Raw genomic sequence first — 22750 nt, 5'->3', positions numbered from 1 at the left:
GCTATTCAGCGTTTCTGCATTACATAATTATATGCAAATAACGCTTGAAACATGATACTAACATGATGGTGATGATGCTTAACAGTTATCAACAGCAAAGAAATTCATGTAGATTCGAGTCTAACCACTTCTTTGAGAATTCAGTTTTCTGAATGAATAACAAAAATCAATGAAAGAATGCTTCGATTTCATCTTCTATAATCTAACCTCATTTTAATATCCTAATTATATTTATAAATCTGAAGTATTTTATTAATATCGTATTAGGAAGAAGTGGTAATTCCTTATGAATTCTAAATTTTTAAGACATTAAGCAAAACTAATAAAAAGTCAGAACAAACTATTCTTTGCTGTGACAACTAAGAAAATAAATTAGACTTGCTCCAGAAATCAAAGATAATTTTTCAAATTAATAAAAATTTTGAACCTCCCATATAAGCTTAATCCTTCATCTGATGTGATTTATCTTCTACTGGCTAATTAAAAAATCTTAAAACTTTAAATAGTATACTTAATAAGTGGAAAAAATATTCTTGCAAATGTTTAGGACATGTTGTTCTCATACATAAAATATATAAAATATTTGCAACTACATTTATCGTTTAATTGATTTTATTGAAGCAAATTCGGATTAATCATATTTCATTGCAGAAAAAACTATGTAATTTTAAATAAAATCAAGGGCATAAGAAATATATTATACAAGAAACAGTATGAGAATGTAGGAAATATTGATTGTAAATTTAAGTAAATATATTTGAAGTTGATTTTTTTCACTTTTTAATCTCTGTATAAGGTGTTTCCTCAATCCTTTCCACATGCCTTCGTGATGTAATTGGAAAGCTCGCTCGGCGCGTGTTTAAGAGATCTGAGTTAGAATCTCGGGGACAACACTGCACATTTTTCACATTCCTGCATCGGTATAATTAAATGACTTCGCAACTGGTTTATTACTTTAAATCTTAAGCGGGTGGTTATCTGCACCCGAAGAAATATTGCTAAAATAACATGAAATTACTTTTTTAAATAACTAAATATGTTATTATATATTTTCAAAATATATTTAGTTAATAATTAAATAGTTTGTTGATATGTACAACAAGAGAGTTTCTGTTTTTTTAATAGAGCACATAATTGCATACACTTCAGCATAAAAATTTAATAAGTAATTTCCTATTGATGTCCGTAAAACTCCATAGGCATTCCAAATTCAAGAAAAATTGTCATGATTACCTTTGGAAAATTGCTCTCATCGTCTAGAAGTGGCAATATACCCACTGGCTTCTTAGCAATCAGATTGAGCACGGGTTGATTATCCTGGTAGTTAATTGGCTGCCATTCGATTCGTTCTTTCGCATACTCTTGCTGCTCTAATTTAAACACGTGTTTATTGAAATAGTACTGCAGAGTTTCATTCGCGTAGTTAATGCAGAGCTGTTCGAAACTGTTTTCTTTGAAGTCCTGAAAAAAGGAAACAAAAATAGGAATCATGGTCTCAAGATTATAGGAATCGCAAACAACAGAGAAAGTTAAATAAATATTTTAGCAACAAGAGTTAATTGAAATTTGGCAACTATAAAAATTATAGTCATCCAAATACGTATTTTAAAATGTTATCTGTAGCCTAGACAGGTCAAAACCTTAGTACGGCTTGCGAATAAATAACAGTTCGTTAGTTTTATCCTGTTGACATCTTGCGACAAAATAACAAGTCATCAATTTTGGTCTCTTGACAAACAACTGAAATGTTCTGCAATTTTGTTTAAAAAAATTACTTTCCTACGATTTACTAAACGCTGATATATCTTGTTATTTCTACAACACCAACGATATTTCGTACTCTGTTAATGGCATAAAATATATTAAACAGTTGTAACTATAATAATACATAAGTTAACTAACCTAAATGTAATACAAGTTTAAAATAACGCCTTAGTTAAACGCTTATTAGAACTGTTAGTTGTTAATACGGCTTACTCCCTCCCTAAAGCTGAGTTTTTATCTTATTTTTTATTGATCTCCTTGCCGAACAAAAGTCCCAAACGTATGCAGAACGATAACATTTGAATGGATTGTTTGAAAATATCAATTTCTAAATTTACAAATTTTTATTTGAACATCTGCCTTGTTTAAACAGACAAAATCTGCATGGCAATCGAATATTAATATCAGGAAAATTTAAATTTTGGCCTATATAACTTTGCCTTCTGTATAATACAAGATTAAATTAATTCATAAGCCTTTTCGAAATTATTTGTTCCTAAAAAAGACATACGTTCTGCTTTTTATTAAAAATGTACTGAACTGCTTTGATTGAAATTAATGTCAAATCCGATTGAGTTTTTTCAGTTATTGACTTTTCTCAGCTTTTACTGTAAGTATACAAATATTTTTAAAAAATAGTATGATTAACAACGACAAAAATCTTACTTCAAATCCGAAGATATCTAAAATGGCTATCGAAGTTTTTCTGGGGCCTTTGAAAACTATGTTATTAACACGTTGCACAAGCCAAGAAAATAAGCTTGAATATAAAGCTTTCGCAATGGCATCCCTGAAAATATTAAAAATTACGTATAAGAATTGAAGTTAAGTCCATTTTCATATAATGCATAAGAAATATATGGAATTTGCAAGGACAGACATTTCAGTAATGTGCAGAATAATTTATTACTCTGCTCAAGATGGAAATTAAATTTCAATCACTTCTTAGCCGAAGCTCACTCTTTCATTCATTACTGAAATTAACAATGGAACTACTTCCTCACCTGGCATCCAAAGCTTGATCGATATTCAAAGGTGTGACCACTCGTTCGTTCCTCGCCTCCTGAAAAGTTAAAAAATAGCAGATATTAGGTGTTCTTACATTTGTCAAAATTTATTTTAACGAATTAAATTATTAAATTTTAACAAATGTCTTTAGAGCTTAAATAAAAACGGCTTACCAAAAACATTCATTAAATAAACTCATAATGTAGGATTTTAAGGAAAGGAAAACATACTGGCATGCATAAAAAGTTTACATACGTAATAAAGCTTAATACGATAGTATCCTGATTATTCAAGGTAAAGTCTAATGATACTTTCTAAAATACCTGAAAATTTAATTAAAATAAAACACTGCAACTACTTCAGCTAAAATTTATGGCTATGAGAAATTTCCCTTACATCTATAGTGCAATGTCCTTTTTAGACCTCGTTTAATTCTTATGGAAGATGATGTTATGAAAAATGCATGTGTAAAGTTATAGAGCTTATTTCTGAATATCAGTAAAATTACAAAATGATAATTAATGGCAATTTTGACTAACTTTCTTTACTTGGATAATTTTATTTATTTATGTGTTTTTACTGTCTACTTGCACAAAAAGTGAAATAGGATTTGTTATTTATTCTTTTTTTTTTTTTTTTTTAATAGTAGAGATATCTGCTGTTTAGGCTTCAGTGATCAAACTGAGAAAAACTATAGTTTTTTCCCTAGCACATAGCATTTATCATTAATATGTCGACTTCAAAGATCTTTACAACTATTCTTATTTAAATTCTTTATATATTTGGTACCTGCAAGCTAGTTTGTTTCCCAAAGTGGAGCTTTGTTCTAAAGACGTCATTTTGAAGACATTTTCAGATATTCAGAAAAAAAAATGAGGGATTAAAGATCAGTCAAACATTAACTTTGACAAAGAACTTGGTGGGAGATACATAACACTAGAAAGAATGTTTGCAAACAGAAAAGAAATGACTAAATCTACTTTTTCAAAATTATAATTTTTTTTATGCTTTCTCTTCTAAAATTTTATACATTCATTATGAATAAAAAGAAAGAAGAACAATTTCATACCGACTTTCTGCTTCATCACTTATTATGAAACTGTATGTATTTTCATACACTGAAGTTTAATGCACAGTGATAGGGGGAAGCCACTCATACTGCAATAATAATTTATGATTTTGTAAAAGATACTTCCGAATTTTATTCTAGTCATTCTTCCCTTTAGTACTATATTTTGCTCTTGCTTAATATCATTATGTCTGCACGTTTAATATTTTTCTGTTCTTCAGTAAGTGAAAATACTGCGTCGAAAGTATTTAAAACACTTGTATGAGAAACTTGGAGCACACATTCTTTGCTCGAGGGTAAGCTTCATTCCCCCCTCAAAGTCTTCATGACTTATAAACAAAAAAGTTTTGTTTTGGATATGCAACAACATGTGCACTGCAGCCATATTTCTGATATCTGAAAATGTTCTCTCATCGCATAGCTTTAAAGTGCTCGAGGCTGAAGGGCGATTTTGACTAGGTTCTTTGGATTATCATGTTTCGTAGAAAAAAGTCCTCAGTTAGAACCTCCATCACAACAAAGCAATAAATCAACTTTCCAACCTTCTCTAGTTCCACCTACCAGCAAACATAGGCGTCAACAAATCCTGACGAGCTTTTTTCAACAATAAATTTACTACGTAGAAATGATGCCATGAAATCAAACTCGGTCGAAAGGCAGCAGCACCAAGTACTGCCATCGGAGTGATAACTCGTTTCTATTAATGCGTCTCTCTCTTTCTCTCCACCAGGCAAAACAAATAAAAAAGTAAAATAAATCATTATTCACATTATACACATCTCACAAAAACAAAATTTGTAAAAAAGAGAATACCCAGATTATGGCTGATAACTTTTCGATATCACGTTAGATTTAGAGACGAAGAAAACATTATTTCATCAAAGTTCTAAACAAACAACGAACATGCAAACACGGCCTTTTTTTTCCTCACAGAATAAGAGATTTTTTTGTTCATAAAAAGAACGAAGAAAAATCTGAACAAAATATAATGCCACCTAGAATCAAAAGAGGCAAATGGAATTTTCCATAGATAAACTGCGTTCCCCTCTTCTTTCTCTGTTTTTTTTTTTTTTTTTTTTTTTTTTTTTTTTTTTTTTTAATATTTTTTAGTAAAAGGTCTAGCATGTCTGACATCCAAATCATCACAAGTCCTAACATAATCGCGGAGAAATTGTAACTTATTCTCCGCAGGTAACGCGAAACTGTCGTATGAAAATGAAACTGATGAATCCAGAAAGTGTGGCCTCAGCATATGCATGATCACCATGCCAGAGAAGGCAGACTTATTGCAAGCACGACAATTACGGATTACACAGTCCCATTACGACCAGTTCAGCAATTAGGGTGTGTGGCTCAGAAGAACACTTCAGGTATATTTGAAATCATCTCTAACATTATGCATTATTTGTATGGTGAAAATTGTTTCGCCTACCTTGAAAGGTTCCATACAAGCTTCTGCCCCAATAGTACAAAGACTCATGTTTTATGTGAACATCATGATGGGGACCGAATCACGTTATCTTGCATATGGGTAGTTATTATGGCTAAGATCCATGGTAAAAGATGCCATTGGAAAAATTTCTCTCTTATATCTAGCTCGCATATTTGCTATTCTGACCACTCAGATTTAAATGGCAGATATGTTACAGCCTTTGGCTATACAATACTTCAGGACTTCTGTACAGCCACCTTCCAGTATAAATACGAGATCGTACGTCACACAAAACGTCCAGCATTTCCTGTGTAAACAGCACCTATCCTTCTGAACTGGCTGGGCTTTCCATGATTTATTGCCTATATCACACATCTAATTTTTGATTGCACAGAGTCTGGCATTCACTGGTGGCTGCAACATATGAACTCTAGTCAGGAATTAAATTTTACGTATTAAAGTTTCCGAAGTTGTCAGGATTTATTCTATTCTGTGTTTGAACTTGCAATAGCTTTTTATTTGGCCTCTGCTGGTTACCACGTAACACTGATCTCGGCAAGTTTTCATCTTTATATTATAACATATTTATAAAATAAACACGATTTTATAACTTTTGTTCTTTATGATACTGCAATTTTATCAACCAGGAATACATTAATGGGTACCATAATCAATAGTCTGTAATCACCAGTCATGGTGATAAATGGAAGGAGCAGCTCTGTTGGCATGTTGGGAGATGAGGGCAGTTGTCGTAGCCTTTAAATCCTAGTAGGTAGGCATGCTAGTTTAAGTGCATATTACCTTCTTGCTTGGACGTACTTAAAAGACGACTGAAGCGAAAACCCTTTCGAAGGGCTGTTGATAGAAAAGAGGGACCTGTCCACTCGATGGATTCTGCTTCAAAATTAGGATGGAAGTGAGCAAACACGTATTTTCATCTATAAGGTACTAGATGTCTAAACCAACGATGGGCGCACCGTGTCTTTTTGGCCACGATAAATTTCGTAGACCTGATCTCGCTGTTCAGTCCAACACGATTAAAAATGACACAACAAATGGACGGTTTTCATTCGCAAATCGAGAAAATCCAGTAACGGTTTTCAATGATTCAATGCAAACTCTTGACAAATACAGTATACTGTGTTTCATATATGGCAAAGAGAAAACGGCTTTATATTTGATAAATTATTATTATATTAAATTTTGTTTACTTTCATTGTAAATCTTACATGCAAGTCAACTCTTACAAAATTTACGCAATTTCATCCCTAAATATTCTTCCATATCCTACATTTTAAATTTAGATAAATAATTTTTAAACCAAAATTTAACTTGAGATAAGATTTATTTATAATAACTTCTTGATAGTTTACGATAATATTGCTTTACCTCTATTTTTTATTTTCGAACTTGTTAAAATATGCATATTGTCCTCAAAATACATTATTTGGAACAGACACAGATCTGCTTTTTTATCCCGATTATGCTTAGAAATTTTGTGCACACGTACTGCCTATTAAAAATCAAAACGAAGTGAAAGTAAGTGCAACTAGCTCGTTTTTCAGAAAACTGCAATCAAAGAGTTATGATTCAGCTCATTAATAACTGAAAACATTCTTAAACAGTTAAAAGCACTAAATGAAAAAAATGATATGTTTAAGATTTTTTATTCCTGCTTAGATCATTTTTCTCATTTTTTTATTTAAAACACTAATTATTTAATATTCCCAAATCTTCAGTTATAGCTTCATTTTATAGATACTTATTTTTATTAAATTTAAATTGAACGTTTTTATCTTCCACATCAAATCTCGTCAAATGTATCTTAAGGGCTCTGAAGTGAGAATGGAAGGAAATTAAAAAAGGATAAGTAATTAAGCTGGAACTGTTTAAATTTTGCTCTGAAATAGCTTCTTTTGAAAGAAAAAGAACCTCTGAATTTAAATCATGCTTCTTCAATAAATTTTGCTTTACAAATTTAATTGCTTTATAATTATTCTTAAATCTTGGTTTTATAAAATGGCACTTCGCCTCTAACGAAATTTTATTTACATCAAAAACAACTCCAGCTTTTTTAATTCAAGAAAGGAAATCCGCCTTAAAGAAAAATAAAATTAAAAGAAACTTCTATGCAATGAAATATGTATAATAACAGAAGTAATTTTCATTAGCATTAAAGAAGAAAACAGAGGAAATGAAAATTCACTAATCTTTACTTTTATTTAAATACTTATTCTATATATAACTGCATGCAAGCCATAATTTTTTAAGTTCTTTGTCTTGCAAATTTAGTATTATATAACTGTAGGCAAATTATATGACACAGATAATAAGTTCACTATATAACTGTATGCAAGTCCAACTTCAGGATTCTTTGTATACGGTTTATCATATATTTTCACTCTGAGTTATATTATAAGACAGCAGTCGAAAATAAAGGTTAAAAGATTAACGTACAACTGCCTGAACAAGTTTCATGCCAGCTAAAATCTGTTACATGCGAAAACGAGTCTTGATTTCGCAAGCCTGTTTTTTTTACTCTTGTGATTTTCGCCCTTTTGACATCCATTCCTGTACATTACTCATATTTTGTTTTCTTAAAAAAAAACTCCTTTTTTATTTTTTTTAATTCTCTATTATTGATTTCGCTTTTGACACCCAAATGAAAAATGTTTTTGTAACTCTTGTAGTTTCTTAAAATTGGGAATAACTTTTCTCATTGACAGACGGTTAAATTGTGCGGAATACAGTAGAAATCGTCTGTTAAAGAAAATTCAGTCATATGATTCCACCACACTGATTTATTACTTTAATTCAAGCTCGTTAAAAAGTTATCACTTTTATTTTCTATATCATGACGCTTGAGTTGCATGCAATTTTAAGCAGTTTAATACTGTGGGTATTGACAAAACATTAGCATTATCTACAAAACTATCGCTCACCACACAGAAATTCCTACCTCCATTCTTTCGCAAGAATAATTCTGATAGCATTTACTTTTGATAAATAAAGTAGCTGGGAAATTGATTAATTGAAGTCATTATTATTGTACTTGAATAAACATAATGCAAATTCGGAACCACTTTTCCTTTTGATTTTTTCTTTCTTCTGGAGATTTGTTGCGCACTTTTCCTTGCACAAACAGGCATGTAAAAATTCAGCATCAAGGAGAAGAAACTACGGAATATTATTTTGAAAATCATTTATGAATTATTTTGTTTTAGAAAACCAATATTCGTCATAAAGTGGTAATATTGTCACGTAGTCCACACAAGTATAACTGCTTCCCATTAGTAGTTTGAATCGGGTTCAAGTTACGATGAATGGCCAGGCATTTCCATTGTTTTTTGACATGTGTAACGTGAATATGAGCCATTTTCTTGAAGAAAAACTTCCATAAGACCATCCTTTGTCTTAGGCAGATCTTATGTCTTAGGCTAATGTGCTTTGCCATAATCAGAGAATCAAATATCACCACATGAAACCCTTATTCTTTAATTGATTTCACGTTTCCTTCGCGGAGAAAAAAAAATTACAGTCGAATTAATATCGGAGATATAAAATATCCCAGATGACTCAAAATGTTGTAAAATCTTAAGAATACAATCATAAAAAAAAAAAAAATCTCCACTTATTCAGTCAGAGCAACTTTTAAATCTTTTGCGAGAAATTTGATAAATATCTTTTTTCTAAATTCATTACTGAAATAATTACATGATCCATTGACACAGGGAAGACTAACCCAGTTTTTAGCACCAATGAAACGAAGAATATGTAGGATTAACGAAAAAATAAGTTACAAATGAAAACAGATATTCAAAATGCAAAGCTTGAGAAAGTGCTATTAAAACTTCAAGAATTTCTGCCAGAAGATACAAGAAACATGAAACATATATATCCATATAATACAAAGTTCGAAATATATTTTTATTTACATTTTTAGTGGAAGAGTTAACTTGTAATCTTTCAAACATTCGCGAATTTGACCGACTTTCTACAAATTACTACATTTACAACAATCAAAGTACAGGGCACCAGAGATTCCTAAATAGATGCATGCAAGAGAGAAAATACTTAATATCAAAAGCATTAATTACTATTGTAAAGAAATGTTTGTCATTAAAATGATTGTAAGCAAAATAAATATTGCTGATTCATTAATATTCTTGAGAGTGTAATTAACCTTAATTGAAACGCACCATCCCAGAAAATAGGTTATTGCGTTAAAAATTTACATAATTATATATCTTTCTATATATTTTGCTCTTTCGATCTGCACCATGTACTGTTATTCAAAACTGTAAAAGCGTATTCTTTGTACATACCTAGTTTAGATCTTAACTGGTTATTCATATCTAAGTAATCTAACCGTACGTATAGTATATGTTCATATATACGTATAATATATGTCATGTTTTGTCATGTTCTATTATTCATGTAATATTCATTTAATGTTCTAAGATAGCTTGTAAAAGATATAGAATACATCCGCTGAGCTGGCCAACCATCCTCGCACGGTTAACTCCAAGGCAAAGGCCAAAGGCGTTCTGTTCTGTACGGAGGATATCTGGTATGTCTAGCATCATATGCACTAATCACTAGCTTTCAAGATAGCAAGGAATGAAAGAAATGATGAATTTTTCCTTTGTAGCCAAGTTGAAACCTGTAAACCTGAATTTAATGAAATAAATTTAAGTAAAAGCGGTATGTCTAAAGAGATTGCTCGTCTACAGACTAATCCAAAAAGTAAGTAACGCTTGGGTATTAAAAAAGATTAGCAATTTCTTTCCATTTGTATTATATTACAGAAAAATCTATACACCTTAAATTGCTTTTCGACACATTCACCTTACGAATTAAGCATGGTCATATCTTGGCACTAATTGTAGAAGGCGGCCGCCTGAGACCTGAAACAGTTTCAGACGATTACCTTGATCTCATCATGACTTACAAAGTGCTGGCTTGAGATGAGAAAAAAAAAAATGGAACTAGGTCCGTACATTATAGGGAAATGACATAAATTTTCCCATCGAAATGAATGAAGCAACGTCATCGTTACGCGTGCGGTGTCATGCACGAACGCAAAACGAGATGTCTCAGTATTCCATGCCTTTTGTTCCGTATAGCTCACAGTAACTTCTTCAGTGTCTCACAGTAAGCTGTAGCGTTGATTGTTCTGCCTCATTCCATAAAGTCCACTGACGAAATTCCTTGACGGTCCCAAAACACAGTTTTCTTGAAGAAAGATGTGCCTTTGCTTTCTTGGGATTCGAGGAACCAGCATGCCGCCATTCCACTGACTGTAGTTTCGTTTCAGGTGACTCGTAATGAATCTATGTTTCATCGCCTGTGACAATCCTTTTCAAAAAATTATTTCCTTCTGCCGTATAACGCTGCGAAAACTCCAAGGCTGCTCCCATGCGTTTCCGCTTTCAAGTGTGCATTAGTTTTTTTCGGCACCCATCGCGAACTCAGTTTTTTTTTTTTTTTTTTTTTTTTTTTTAGTGCAAACGTTCGGTCACAATTTAGGGCAATAAAAATCATGATTGTTTTGAAAATGCATTGACAAATCAGAAATCTTGAATCACCTGTTGGAACGAACTTTTTCGTCGATGCAGCGCATCAGTTCTTAGGTGATCAACGACGCCACAGCGCTCCTCGTCGTGGACATTTTCCCTTTTTTCGTTAAGCATCCTAACAAACTTTCGCACCATACCTTCCCTCATACCGTTCTGTGCGAAAGTTTCGCTTCTCCGACGATAAATTTCTCGCATTCAAAATCTTGATAAAGCCTCTTATTTTACAGCTGGCGGACTGATGGATTGTTTTGCACATGATTACCAACAAATAAGGACTTCAAACTTTAACTTAAGCAAACAAAATGACTAGGCTAATTCGTTGTCGAGTTCAGCGATGTGCGATGTATGCGCATCCTGTCCGATGTGGAGATATGCGCAAACGATACTTACTTTTGGGATCAGCTTAGTATAACAGTTCTAAGAAGAATCCCTCACATATGCGGTCAGATTCATTCTACCCATCAAGTGCTTGTTATTGCAATGGTAGGATGAGTTGGACCTGCATGTTCTTAACAAGAATTTAACTCTATTATAACATTTTTAAATTTTGAAAGATTTCCCATCATGCTTGACTTTTGATACTAACCGTAGTTTTTGTAGTCATGGCTCGTAAAATTCCGTCCAGGGATAACTGAAGGAGATGAGAAGCCCAACGTATTTCAGCGTCACTTCCGATTTCTACACCCTCTTGACCATGTTTGAGCTGAAATAAAAATATATTATATGCATATTTCATTGTCTGCTTAGTTCTGAACTCAAACAGTCAATTATCAAAAGTCATAATTTGTTTTTTGCAGAAGTTTTGCACAAAACATGTTTAATCGTATAAGACATTTTACTTTGCACAACTTTTAAATAGCAATTAGATGTAAGAATGGAACAAATACAGATGGTACATGTTTTGCAAAATTTCAAAGGGTGAATTTTAAAACACACGTATATATTTACACTGCAATTAATGAAGAATGGCTAACAACCCTAATTAGGTAATTGATTAATAATTACCGTGAGCAGTTTATGCAATGAAATTTATTATATAAATGTATTAAACATTACTTTACTCCACACAAAACACGAGAAAAGTCAAAAACACCATCTATTATAAATTCTTTACATCCAGAAAAGCAAAACAAAAGCATGGAAGTTTGCTAGAAATATTATTTTTTCCTCTCCCTTTTTTTCAAATAAATTCATAGTAATGCCGGATGTGAAAAATAAGTACACTAAAGTATCAGCAAGTTAATGAAAACGCAGAAAGAATTTACATATTCATATTTCTTCACTTTGCAAAGATTATTATATAACAAATAAATTTATTTAAAAACCCGATTAAATACATTAGGGCTTAAAAAATTACATCTTCGACATAAATGCTTAAAACATATCTATTTTAGTAGCAGAACATGAATTTAAAAGGTAAAGTTCTTACCTGTTTCCTGTGAAAGTAAATATTTCCTAGATGAAGAACTGAAGCTAATATCCTAAAAATCGTGTCTTGTTCTTCAGAAGTGAAACTCAGCACTTGCATAGCTGCCAATAATGCCCTGAAATCCTCTGCATCGTCTTTTGATTTGATCTTGAAGCAACCACCCTAAAAATAAAATGCTTCTGTATAAGTTCAAAGACATTATAAAATATATGTAAAACAGGGATAAGGGATAATCTCGTGATCCACTGTTAGATCACATTTTTCAATAAAAATATTCTTATGCAGTTTTTTTATTAAGTTCTTATTTTATGTCATGAGTTACTACTTTATCCCACAACAGATCTTTGTTATGAGAAATAATTTATCTTTATAATATTTGAGTATGAAAGGGGAAATGCTTCATTTATGACACACATATAAAATTATTCAAACAAATTTATTCTTACTTGAGAAAATTAAAATCCTATAGTAAATTTAACGTTTCAGAAAATGCTTATATCAAAAATACAAAATTAATTTCACTTTTCTATTGCTTGTGTAATACCATTACATTACATTACAACGAGCAACATGAAAACGAATAAGATCTATAAAATTTTGTAACCTACTCTGGATATGATCTTTATTCCTATCAACTTAGTTACCTGCTTTTATGCACCTGATTCCACACTTGCATTGGAAAACTTATAAAATTTTAATGAGTTTTTTTAAATTGAAATTCGTTTAGCGCCTTGTACATTTCGGTTTAAATATCCATGCTTATAGCCTTATCACTTTGGTTTTCACCTTCGAAATTTATTTAAAAAAAAGAGGGGGGCTGAATTTTTATTGCCAGGTCTGATGCGTAGGGCATGAGGGCATTAATAGGGTATGCGTAGGGCTCCAAAACTTGTTTCTTCTGTACACTACGGTTCAGTGAACTTAACGTAGCAAAGCAACCTTTCTCACCTTTGCTGAAATGACGTCTTTTGCTACAAATGGTCATTTGCAGTTTCTCTTAAAATATCACAATAATACGCATCACTGGCAGTTTGAAGTGAAGTGGCCAAGTGAAGAGGCTGAGATTTTGGCATATATTCCCCTTCGTATCGAAATCAAAACTATCAACATTTCTTCTATGCACTTATAGTTTTCCTTCGCCTCTCTGTTGTTGAATATGATTGGCGTTCTTATTTTGAAACCTGTTAGGTTGCCTCAGAACTATAAATTAAACATATTATTAATACTTGGCTTCACTGCATAGAAGATATTCGAGTCCGATCTAAAAGAACGCAAAAATAAAGTATTTAAGTATCTGCACATACTATTATTTTCTGCTTTAACGGAGAGTGATCCTTCTGAATTCTAATCCAAAAAGTTGGCACACTTATTTCACCAGATTTTTTAAATGTGTACACTAATAACTTGTGCAGTAATATGTACACTAATAACTCGTGCAATAATATGCACACTAATAACTCGTGCAATAATGTGTACACTAATAACTCGTGTAATAATGTGTACACTAATAATGCATAAATTACAACACATGTAAACAAAAAAATATCCATTTACAGAAATGCCGCTATGTTTGGCAACAGGCAAATCCACATTACAGCGTATATTTCTTCCCAATGTGTTAAGTGCTGATAAGGATATTTATCACGTATGGCATTTATAATGTTATTCCACAGATCTTTCAACTTGTAACAAGCTTTTAACAGAGCAAACGTGTTTCGTGATTTTCATAGACATTGACTTTTATTTCTTTCCACCTCCAGCGCACTTTATTTGGTATTCCGCTTATAGACGCTTCGCTGATGCTCAGACACATTTATCTGACATTTACAAATGTGTTTCATTATTAAAATTAATAATACTTGCACTGAGAGTTCAAAAATTTGGAAATTGTATAATACAGGGGCGGATGAGATTGGTTAAACGGCAACTTGAAAAAAAGTTCTTCACGTTGCTTGTCGCCTGTCATGACGCAAAAATGCCAGCACATATTCCCGCATTGACGGCTGCTCGCCAAGACACAATCTAGACACAAGGGTGCCCTGGCATAAAGACACAAATGTGCGGCACACTTATGAAGTTCGGCGTCATGAAGAAATTAACCTTTATCAAGGCTGCCAGGAAAGTCATGTGAAGGTCTTAATCTTGGCGAACAGTTGTCTACTTGCAGAAAAGGTGCCAGTATCTTTATAACATTTTGTGAAATCATCCGGATGGAGGGACATGAAAATTCCTTGCATTTATGAAATGGAGATCCGACAGTTATGAACATACGACGAGCTAATGACGACGGAGTTCAGACGTTGACTTTAATATGGTTACCATTATTTTCTCCTTCTATTTTTTAAAGTTTTGTTAAATCTTTTTCTTCCCTTGAGTTTAGTGTTTTCTTCCCTTTAGCGTTTTTTATTGAATGAGTTCTGCAATCACGGTTAGTGATTCATGTTTCAAAGCACCAGGTCACAAAGCAAAGTAAACCAGTCACAAAGCACCGGTGCCTCGGGATTTTTTCTTAATTTCCGATAACCTTATCCGCCCTTGATATAATGTCATTATACTAAATTTAGTCATTGCTGAAAGCATGTCAGAATTTCTTATTCATATGGAGTTATTTGTATTTCATGCTGTTCTAAATGACAAATTTCAGATCCCTGTCACAATCTGATCTATTTTTTCTCATCTTTATTCTAAAATATGAAAGCGGAATGTAAATGTAGAACTAGAATCACATTATTTAATCTCTTTGGAAACATTTATGTTTTAAAGTCCACATCCATTATACAATTACCAAACTTTGTTCTTGATTTCTAAAGAAACTTTTTTTCCCCAGCACATTTGAAATATAGCATAATTTGTACGAATTCTAAAATTAAATAATAAAAATAAATTACTGATATTTGAATTAAATTTTATTCTATTATTTAATTGTTATGATGAAGTAAACTGCATTTTAAACATAAAGCATCTTTAACCTTATCGTATTTAATTAATTGGAAATAAAATATACATTTAGTTAATACTAGAAGATTATCCTTATGGGATGCACGCTATTAAATATTAACATGAGCAGAATTATTTCTCTTTCAAGTTATAAATAAAATACTTTTAATGAGCTTTTTTCATTTGTAACATCATATAATTAAATATGCAGTATTGCCTGTTTTATTGTTTACACATGTTTGCCTTATTTAGTTTTCTATAATTTTCTTAATTATATTAGTTTAAATCCAACAGGTTTATCATGTTTATCTTTTAAACTAACAAATTTTATCTTGTGAAAGATAACTGTGTTTAAATATAAAATTATTCTTTTCGGACATTTTGTATTTTCAGTCTAAGCTTTTGCTCTTTTCTGTTTTCATTTAACATTTTACAACAGAAAATTATTTTTTAATTAAAATAATATATAAACTTCCATAGTTATGGTATAATCTTAGTTTAAAATACTCAGTTTCCTTAGTTTAAACTTCTCTAGTCTGAAATAACAAAATACGCTACGGAGGAAAAGAAATGAAGTACATAGTCTTTTAGTAAATATTCATGTAACAGTTTAAAGTACTTCAAAAATTTTATTTTACTGCTCTAATATTTGCTAAAATATTATACATTTCTATAACCTACCATGTATGACAATACCTAACATTACTAAATCTAGGCCTGTAACTTGAGACTGCTAAAACAGCAACCGAGAGAAATTTTTTAAACTGAAAACATGAATATTTAATATTTCAAGCATTCATTTAGTAAATAATTATGAGATCAAAATGAAATCACTGGAGCTGTAGGGAAGAATATTTTACTCATCTTTTATGTATTATTCCATAGTTTGTTTTTTAAAGCTCTTAATCCTACTTTTGATGTTTCAGAAGTATAATTTTTATGACACATTTATACACAGGCTCAATATAAGCATGAATATTTAAATAGGGCTCTACATATATTTATTACAATAGTCTTTAATCACACATGTAAGTAAATATACTGTATATAACAAACCTTTTGTGAGAATGCATGATATGTAGTACTGATTCACGAATTCATATATCGGTCTATTGATTTTGTCAATTATTCATTGTAGAAACCATCATCATAATAGAATCCCCCATTGATCTGAGTGTTGAAAATTTGTTTAAGAATAATAAAAGCATTTTATAACACTTTCTGGAGTAAAAATGTTTGATTCTTTAGGGTTTGACCACACAAAATTCAGTTCAATCCGAAAAGAAAATTTTTCTATTTTTTCATAGCCCTATAAAAGACAATCATGAGGTTCCAAGAAAAAACATTGAAAATAAGGTAAAATTAATGTTATGAATTGCACATGCTTGCTGCTGCTGATTTTTTAAAATTATTATCTCATTGTTTTATGTCTAATATTTCAGAGAAATATTATTAGATTTATTTAGCTCGCATATAGATCTTTATGAACGATTTTGGAAGCCTACTGATAATATTAAGCCTATTGACTTAGAATACCTGGAATAAATGCAGTATCTTACCCACTGGCTAATGTACTAAATGAGTTACTCTGTCATTCAAATCAGTCATTTTCGCTCGTCATAGATTTCATGAGCACTCAAGATTTTAAAGTAATGCTAATATCATGCACTCGTGTTGTAAGCCGTGCGTTACGTATGGATTCTTAGCTAATCTCCAAGATTCTATGATATATGTACCAGAATTTCCAATATTTAGAGCTTTACAGAACCCAATTTTTAAGCATAGGATCTCTTATCTAAAATTATCTCCAAATAAAATCTCTTTTTCCTCAAATGCATATATGGCATTTTTGTGCCTAATTCAATTAATAAAAGGTTAAGTAATTCAATCTTTCAATCATTTTTATGTATAACTAAAACCTGTATATTTGATTCATGCTCTTCGCTTTCAAAATGTTTGAGCATGTAAAAGTTTTTTTTTTTCTTTTATAGTTTACGTATGCTTTAAAACATATGCTTTAAAGTATTCTATTGAACTTTCTTATAATTTTAAATGATACACCGGGCGTTATTTATGTATAAATGCTAAAAGAAGTCTGTCTTCCCACTTGAATGATTCACAGATTTTTGCACAAATTTTTAAAACTTTTAAGTATTATTGCAAAGTTAAGTTTAGGAGATAATTTTACATATGTACACTAAACATATGAGTTAATTATTAAGACATATCAACAAACGAATATGCGTAGGTCAAAGTGGCATAAACAGTGCTGAAACAAGATGGGAAAAGAGTTTGCCGAGAAGGAGTCATTTCAGAATACACTTTAGAGAAAAAGCTAATTATTGTTACTTATCCAATTAATTTTCAAAAGAAAGGTTATTAAATGCTCGCATGATTGATACAAGTATCTCATAAATGGCAGATGTAACTTCCTAATAAAATGGTTTTCCGAGAATATTTGTATTTATTTTATGAAAAGAGTATTGTAAAGTGCAGAAAGCAATCAATGAGAGATCTTCCTGAGGACGAGAACAATCTCTAACAGAAGACTGTAAAAGAGAATATGCATGTATTAATTCACAATACAAAACGCACCATTAAAATAAAAACGTATTGATGGTATAAATAGTTTCACGTTATTAGAAACTGATTTTGGAAGCAAGCGATCCTCTCGTGTTCTGTTCATTTGTACTCTAAGCCGCAAATTTCATGTATGTATGTTGAAACCGAGAATCAGGTTCTAAACTAGAACGAGATAAGCAGAAATGGAACTAAAAGAAAATTAACTGACAAAATGTAGTTTCAGTTCATTTCAGTGCATTTATAGCAGAACGTGCTAGACTGTGCCTCACTAAACATGAAGCGACAGATAGAAGCTCACTAGTATTAACAGTTAAAAGTTGGCGGAAAAGATATTAAGACCTTAAGTATATTCTTTGCAGGCCTTTGAGCTCTAAATAGCTGTCTTTAAATCTTCAAACTTAACCTCCAATGACTACTAGTCAGGCACAACCTCCTCTTATTTACATGTGCATCTGACAGTTAACTTATTTCCAGTAGGATAATACTTTTGGGTTTATTTAATGAACAAGTGTCTTAAAATGCTTTGCAGAGTTTCCAGGAGCAAGACAGCTTGATATTACTGCATTGATCTCCACAATTCCTGGGCCTTAAACATGTGCATCATGTGTGAGATATACTTAAAAGGTGTCTTTTCAATAAATAGCTTCCTCTGTGATTATACTGTAATTGACGATGCTCAGTTATAATATTTATTTATTTAATTATGGTAAAGTATTCGAGGGCTCTCTTCCTAAGAGGAGGGATGCCTTTCTAAGGTAAGTGGCTCGTATACACGTTACAAAATGCCCCTGCAACCAGCCCGTTCGCGATTTGAACGTCGGACCGAGCTACCAGTGTTCAGCGACTTTACCGTTCGGCCGCTGGTGAGCCCTAGTGACAATGAAAAATATTTATTCAATTATTTCAATGCATTTTTTCAATCGTTTCTGCCCATACATAATGAAATCTGAAGCTGTTACTTTTAAAGTATTATTAATATATGCTAGGAACAACTTTTAGTTTGTTATTAAGCAGTGAAATCTAAGGTAAGTAAATCTAAGGCAATAAAGATCTTGAGAATGAATTTTAGAAAAATTTTAACATATTATAATAAAAGTATGAGCCTTACCTGATTTAAATAAAAGTAGTTATCAGCAGTCTGTAAACCATATTTTTCTTTTTCGGAATCCCCCAAACCACTTAACATTTCGTAGAATACGTGATAATTTCTTTCATCTGAAGCCTAGAAAAATAGAGAAAGATTGCTTTTAGGTTTAAAATTTTCAGTGTTTCTTATAATTTACCTTCAGTTCAACAAGAATAAAATAATTATTCTTTTTTTCTTTCGTCAGTTAAACTAGTAACAAGAGAACAAATTTTAATGGAAGCGAATGAGATGAGAGACTTCTTAAGTAAAATTAAAATCATTCATTTGTAATCTGTTAAAAAGAAAATTTACCTGAGTAACAATTCTTGATTTCTCTAAAAGATATTCTGTTGTTCTAGCACCAGTTATAACACCGCTGAAAGATTAAATTAATAAAACTGAAAGCAATATCAAGGTAATATATAACAGCTAATGCATAAAAACTAGCATACCTTTTAATTCAGGAAAAGTTATTAAAAATTCGCAAATTATAAGTAAGCAAGCTTTGACTGCATATTAGTATTGACATCTACGGTTTCTTAATACAAAAAATCAAATTAATAGAAAATATTGATTATATAAAAGTTCATATCTAAAATATTAAATTCTTCCTCGAAACAAACTGTTACGTATTTTTAACTCACTGTGTCTATACGTATGCAAGGTATAATGCCCTCATCTCGAAACCTATTTTTTTAGTGTCAACGAAATACGAGATTTAAAGCAGTTAAGATTACTTTCAGTATTCTCATCACAAGATCTGAAGCAGTAATGTCAGCAAATTAAAAGTCAGCTGCCGTTCTCAACCTGAAAACAAAGACAGCTTAGGCAGAAAACATATCATTTCATTCAGGTAGGATGCATTGTCGATAACTACATTTCCAGCAGAATTATTTTATCAATAGGAAGCTCTAAAATACCAGCTGAAAAGCATTAGTTTTCATTCTCCAATAAGAAGTAGAAAATGACGTAGGGTTATACGACCTAATTAACATCCTACAGTCAATGATTGGTTATGTTATCCAGATATTAAAGTTAGTTCAACCTAAGTGAGCTGACACGCCTTCACGGCCTAACAGTTACAGAACTTATTCTGAAAGAGTTTTCACTTCTTTACATGATGACTATCAGATAACACCAATTTTAGTAGTTTTACTTTCTTCCATTAAAGTTCCTTCAACAGTTCACTTATAAGTTAATAATAAACAAAATAAGGAAAGAAATAATAAACAAAAGTGATTGCATGAAAAGAACTTAGAAATATAATTTACTGCAAAATAACAATTCAAAATATAAAAGCAAATAGAAGTATATCGATAAAAGGGATTTTAAAAGAACTTAACCAGCAGGAAATTCGCTAAATATTTTCCGTGAAACGTCTCTTTTTATGTATATGACCTTGGATAGAATGATAGGTTCAGGAAATTGTATGCAAATTAATTCTCTTCTGTTTGAAAAGCAACAAAGGTAACTCAAAGAAAAAATAATCAATTAAATTTTAACTTACTCTTTGAAATGGACTTCCATGTATTTCCCAAATCTACTTGAATTGTCATTTCGGACTGTTTTGGCATTACCGAAGGACTCCAATAGAGGATTGGCCTCCAAGATTTGTTCTGTGATGAGGTTGCTTGGAGACTTATTAACAGCGGCCAGATACTGCATGATCAGCTTCGTACTTTCCGTTTTGCCCGCTCCGCTTTCGCCGCTATCCGGACAAGGAAGAAGAAAAACGACCCCGTTTTCATTAAGACCATGCACAGATAAAAATGAACAATTATGTATGAACCTTATTATGTATGCACTTGAATGCAATTAATGTCGCGTAGCGGGGGAGCAGCTTAAGATGGTGAATTTTACCCGCGATGGATTCGAAGCAAAACAGCATTTCGGAAATGGAATGCAAGATGTCCTGTTTAGATGTGCACTAAAACATTCGCATGATGCAAATATTTAGAATCACGCGAAGCTTATACAAGTGCATGCTCTAACTTAGCACGTACAGTGATTTTTTTTATTATTGCTTTCATATCCGTGTATTCTTGGATCACCACTTTATTGCAAGATAAATTGATCGATAAACTTCCATTAAAATTGGAGCCTTGATCACCAGACAGATCAACCTGTCGCTTTCCTGTGAAGATTTGTTGAAGTCCACTTGCACGCTATGCAGGAGTATAATCTAAGAATATGTGAAGCAATCAGTGGGGAAGGGCAGACATCAGAAGCCCTATCACACGGCAGAAGTTAGAATAATTTATTTTTTTAAATGTATCCTAATTTTTTTATTAAATAACTAAGAGGAACATCTCACAGTAAACTAAATATGATTGATTTCATCTGATACAGAAGTTTGATCACAAGTAAAACGCTCAGTATTCTCAAATGCAAAGCTGTAACTGGTCGATCCCTTCAACTGAATGCTGTACTTAACACTTTGTATTCTTGGATATTCAAACCTAAAAAAATTTGTCAAAGTTAAAAAAAAAAAAAAAAAAAAAAAAAAAATGTTTCTTTGAAACCATGGATTTTGCGTATTTCACTGAAAAAGTATATATAGTTAGTGCTAGAACTTGTATCACATGAAAACGAAGTATTGATGAAACTTAGCATGATAGAGATAAAAAAGAAATGTGAACCGTTAGTAAATATAAAATTATACTTGTGGTAGTAAATATAAAATTATGTTTATGTAAATTTTGCTTAAACTGAATTTTTAAACAATATTGTCAAATGCTAACTTAAAATAATTTAAATATAATAAAATTTTGTTAAAACTATATATTATAAAATTTCTAACATTCAAGTATTTATGGAACTTAGACATCTTTTTACGAAAGGGAATTCTTAACGGTATTAATTCAATATTTTTGTCAGTATGAGAGCAAATTAAAAATACAGCATACATTCAGCTGCTTTCGGTGATGATAAAGCAAACATTTTAAACTTGTGATCAACAGCAAAGTTATACTTTTATCTGTAATAAAATATAATTCTATGAAACGTAATCGAAATATTACACTATCCATCCTCCGAAATTAACTCAAAATGCGACTAGGCTTCCAATTAAAATATTCACATAACAGAATAAGAATGCCCTAATGTATTAATTTTATCAAAACATTTTTAAGATAGAAAATTAAAAAACAAATATCTGCTTATTTTCAAGAATTTTCCTGTTTATTTTCATGTTTCTATGAATATGCGTGTATCCTTTTTCCTATTCTTCATTCCTGAAATTTTCATTCATTCAGTAAGCAATTGTAAAGCATTTAGAGCAAAGAAACAGTAAGGTTTTACTATTATTTTACGGTAACGAGAAAAAAATATTTACCTAATGACAACAACCTGATTTTCATTATCTTTACTCATTTTTCCATAAGCAGAACTGCCAATAGCAAATAGGTGCCTGTAAAAATAAACATTGAGTAACACATGCAGAACTACAGTGGATGGACAAAAATATAGAAACACCTTGTGAAATGCATGTTTGAAAAGAAAGATTGATTTTAATGAAATATGTAGGTGGCGCTGGCGTTTTTGACTACTGACGCCACCTATACAACTTCGTAAATGTGCTAAACAGTTCAGTTGTTGGAGTACTGTTATGTGAGGTTGTCATTGCATTATGTCAGAGTTAACAGACTTCGAACATAGGCAAATTGTTGGAGCATGTATGGTAGGTGCTTCCGTAAGCAAGATAGCCGAGGTGTTTAGTGTTTCAAGAGGTACTGTATCGAAGATTTATTCCGCATATTTGAAAAGCGGAAAAACATCATCTGCTAAATCACAGCGCGGACGAAAGTGTGTCCTGAGTGATCGT

At 31.6% G+C, this 22750-nt stretch overlaps 1 protein-coding gene across 1 annotated transcript in view; it reads right to left on the bottom strand.

Annotated features, from left to right (window-relative positions):
- Positions 1-22750, bottom strand: part of Myo10A (unconventional myosin 10A) — a 388389-nt gene that overhangs the window by 210286 nt on the left and 155353 nt on the right. The window contains exons 7-15 of the mRNA XM_035365884.2: positions 22262-22336; positions 20435-20635; positions 19240-19303; positions 18910-19023; positions 12282-12443; positions 11439-11555; positions 2769-2827; positions 2431-2554; positions 1234-1461 (exon numbers count right to left, since the gene is read on the bottom strand). Of these exons, the coding sequence (XP_035221775.1) occupies positions 1234-1461; positions 2431-2554; positions 2769-2827; positions 11439-11555; positions 12282-12443; positions 18910-19023; positions 19240-19303; positions 20435-20635; positions 22262-22336 (1144 nt within the window). The remainder of the gene's footprint in view (positions 1-1233; positions 1462-2430; positions 2555-2768; positions 2828-11438; positions 11556-12281; positions 12444-18909; positions 19024-19239; positions 19304-20434; positions 20636-22261; positions 22337-22750) is intronic.

The sequence above is a fragment of the Stegodyphus dumicola genome, chromosome 9, assembly GCF_044657685.1.
Source record: "Stegodyphus dumicola isolate Sdum_Otavi_A_Nest chromosome 9, ASM4465768v1".
Taxonomy (NCBI): domain Eukaryota; kingdom Metazoa; phylum Arthropoda; class Arachnida; order Araneae; family Eresidae; genus Stegodyphus; species Stegodyphus dumicola.
Note: the sequence above shows the minus strand (reverse complement) of the source record. Positions and strands in the feature narration are given on the sequence as shown.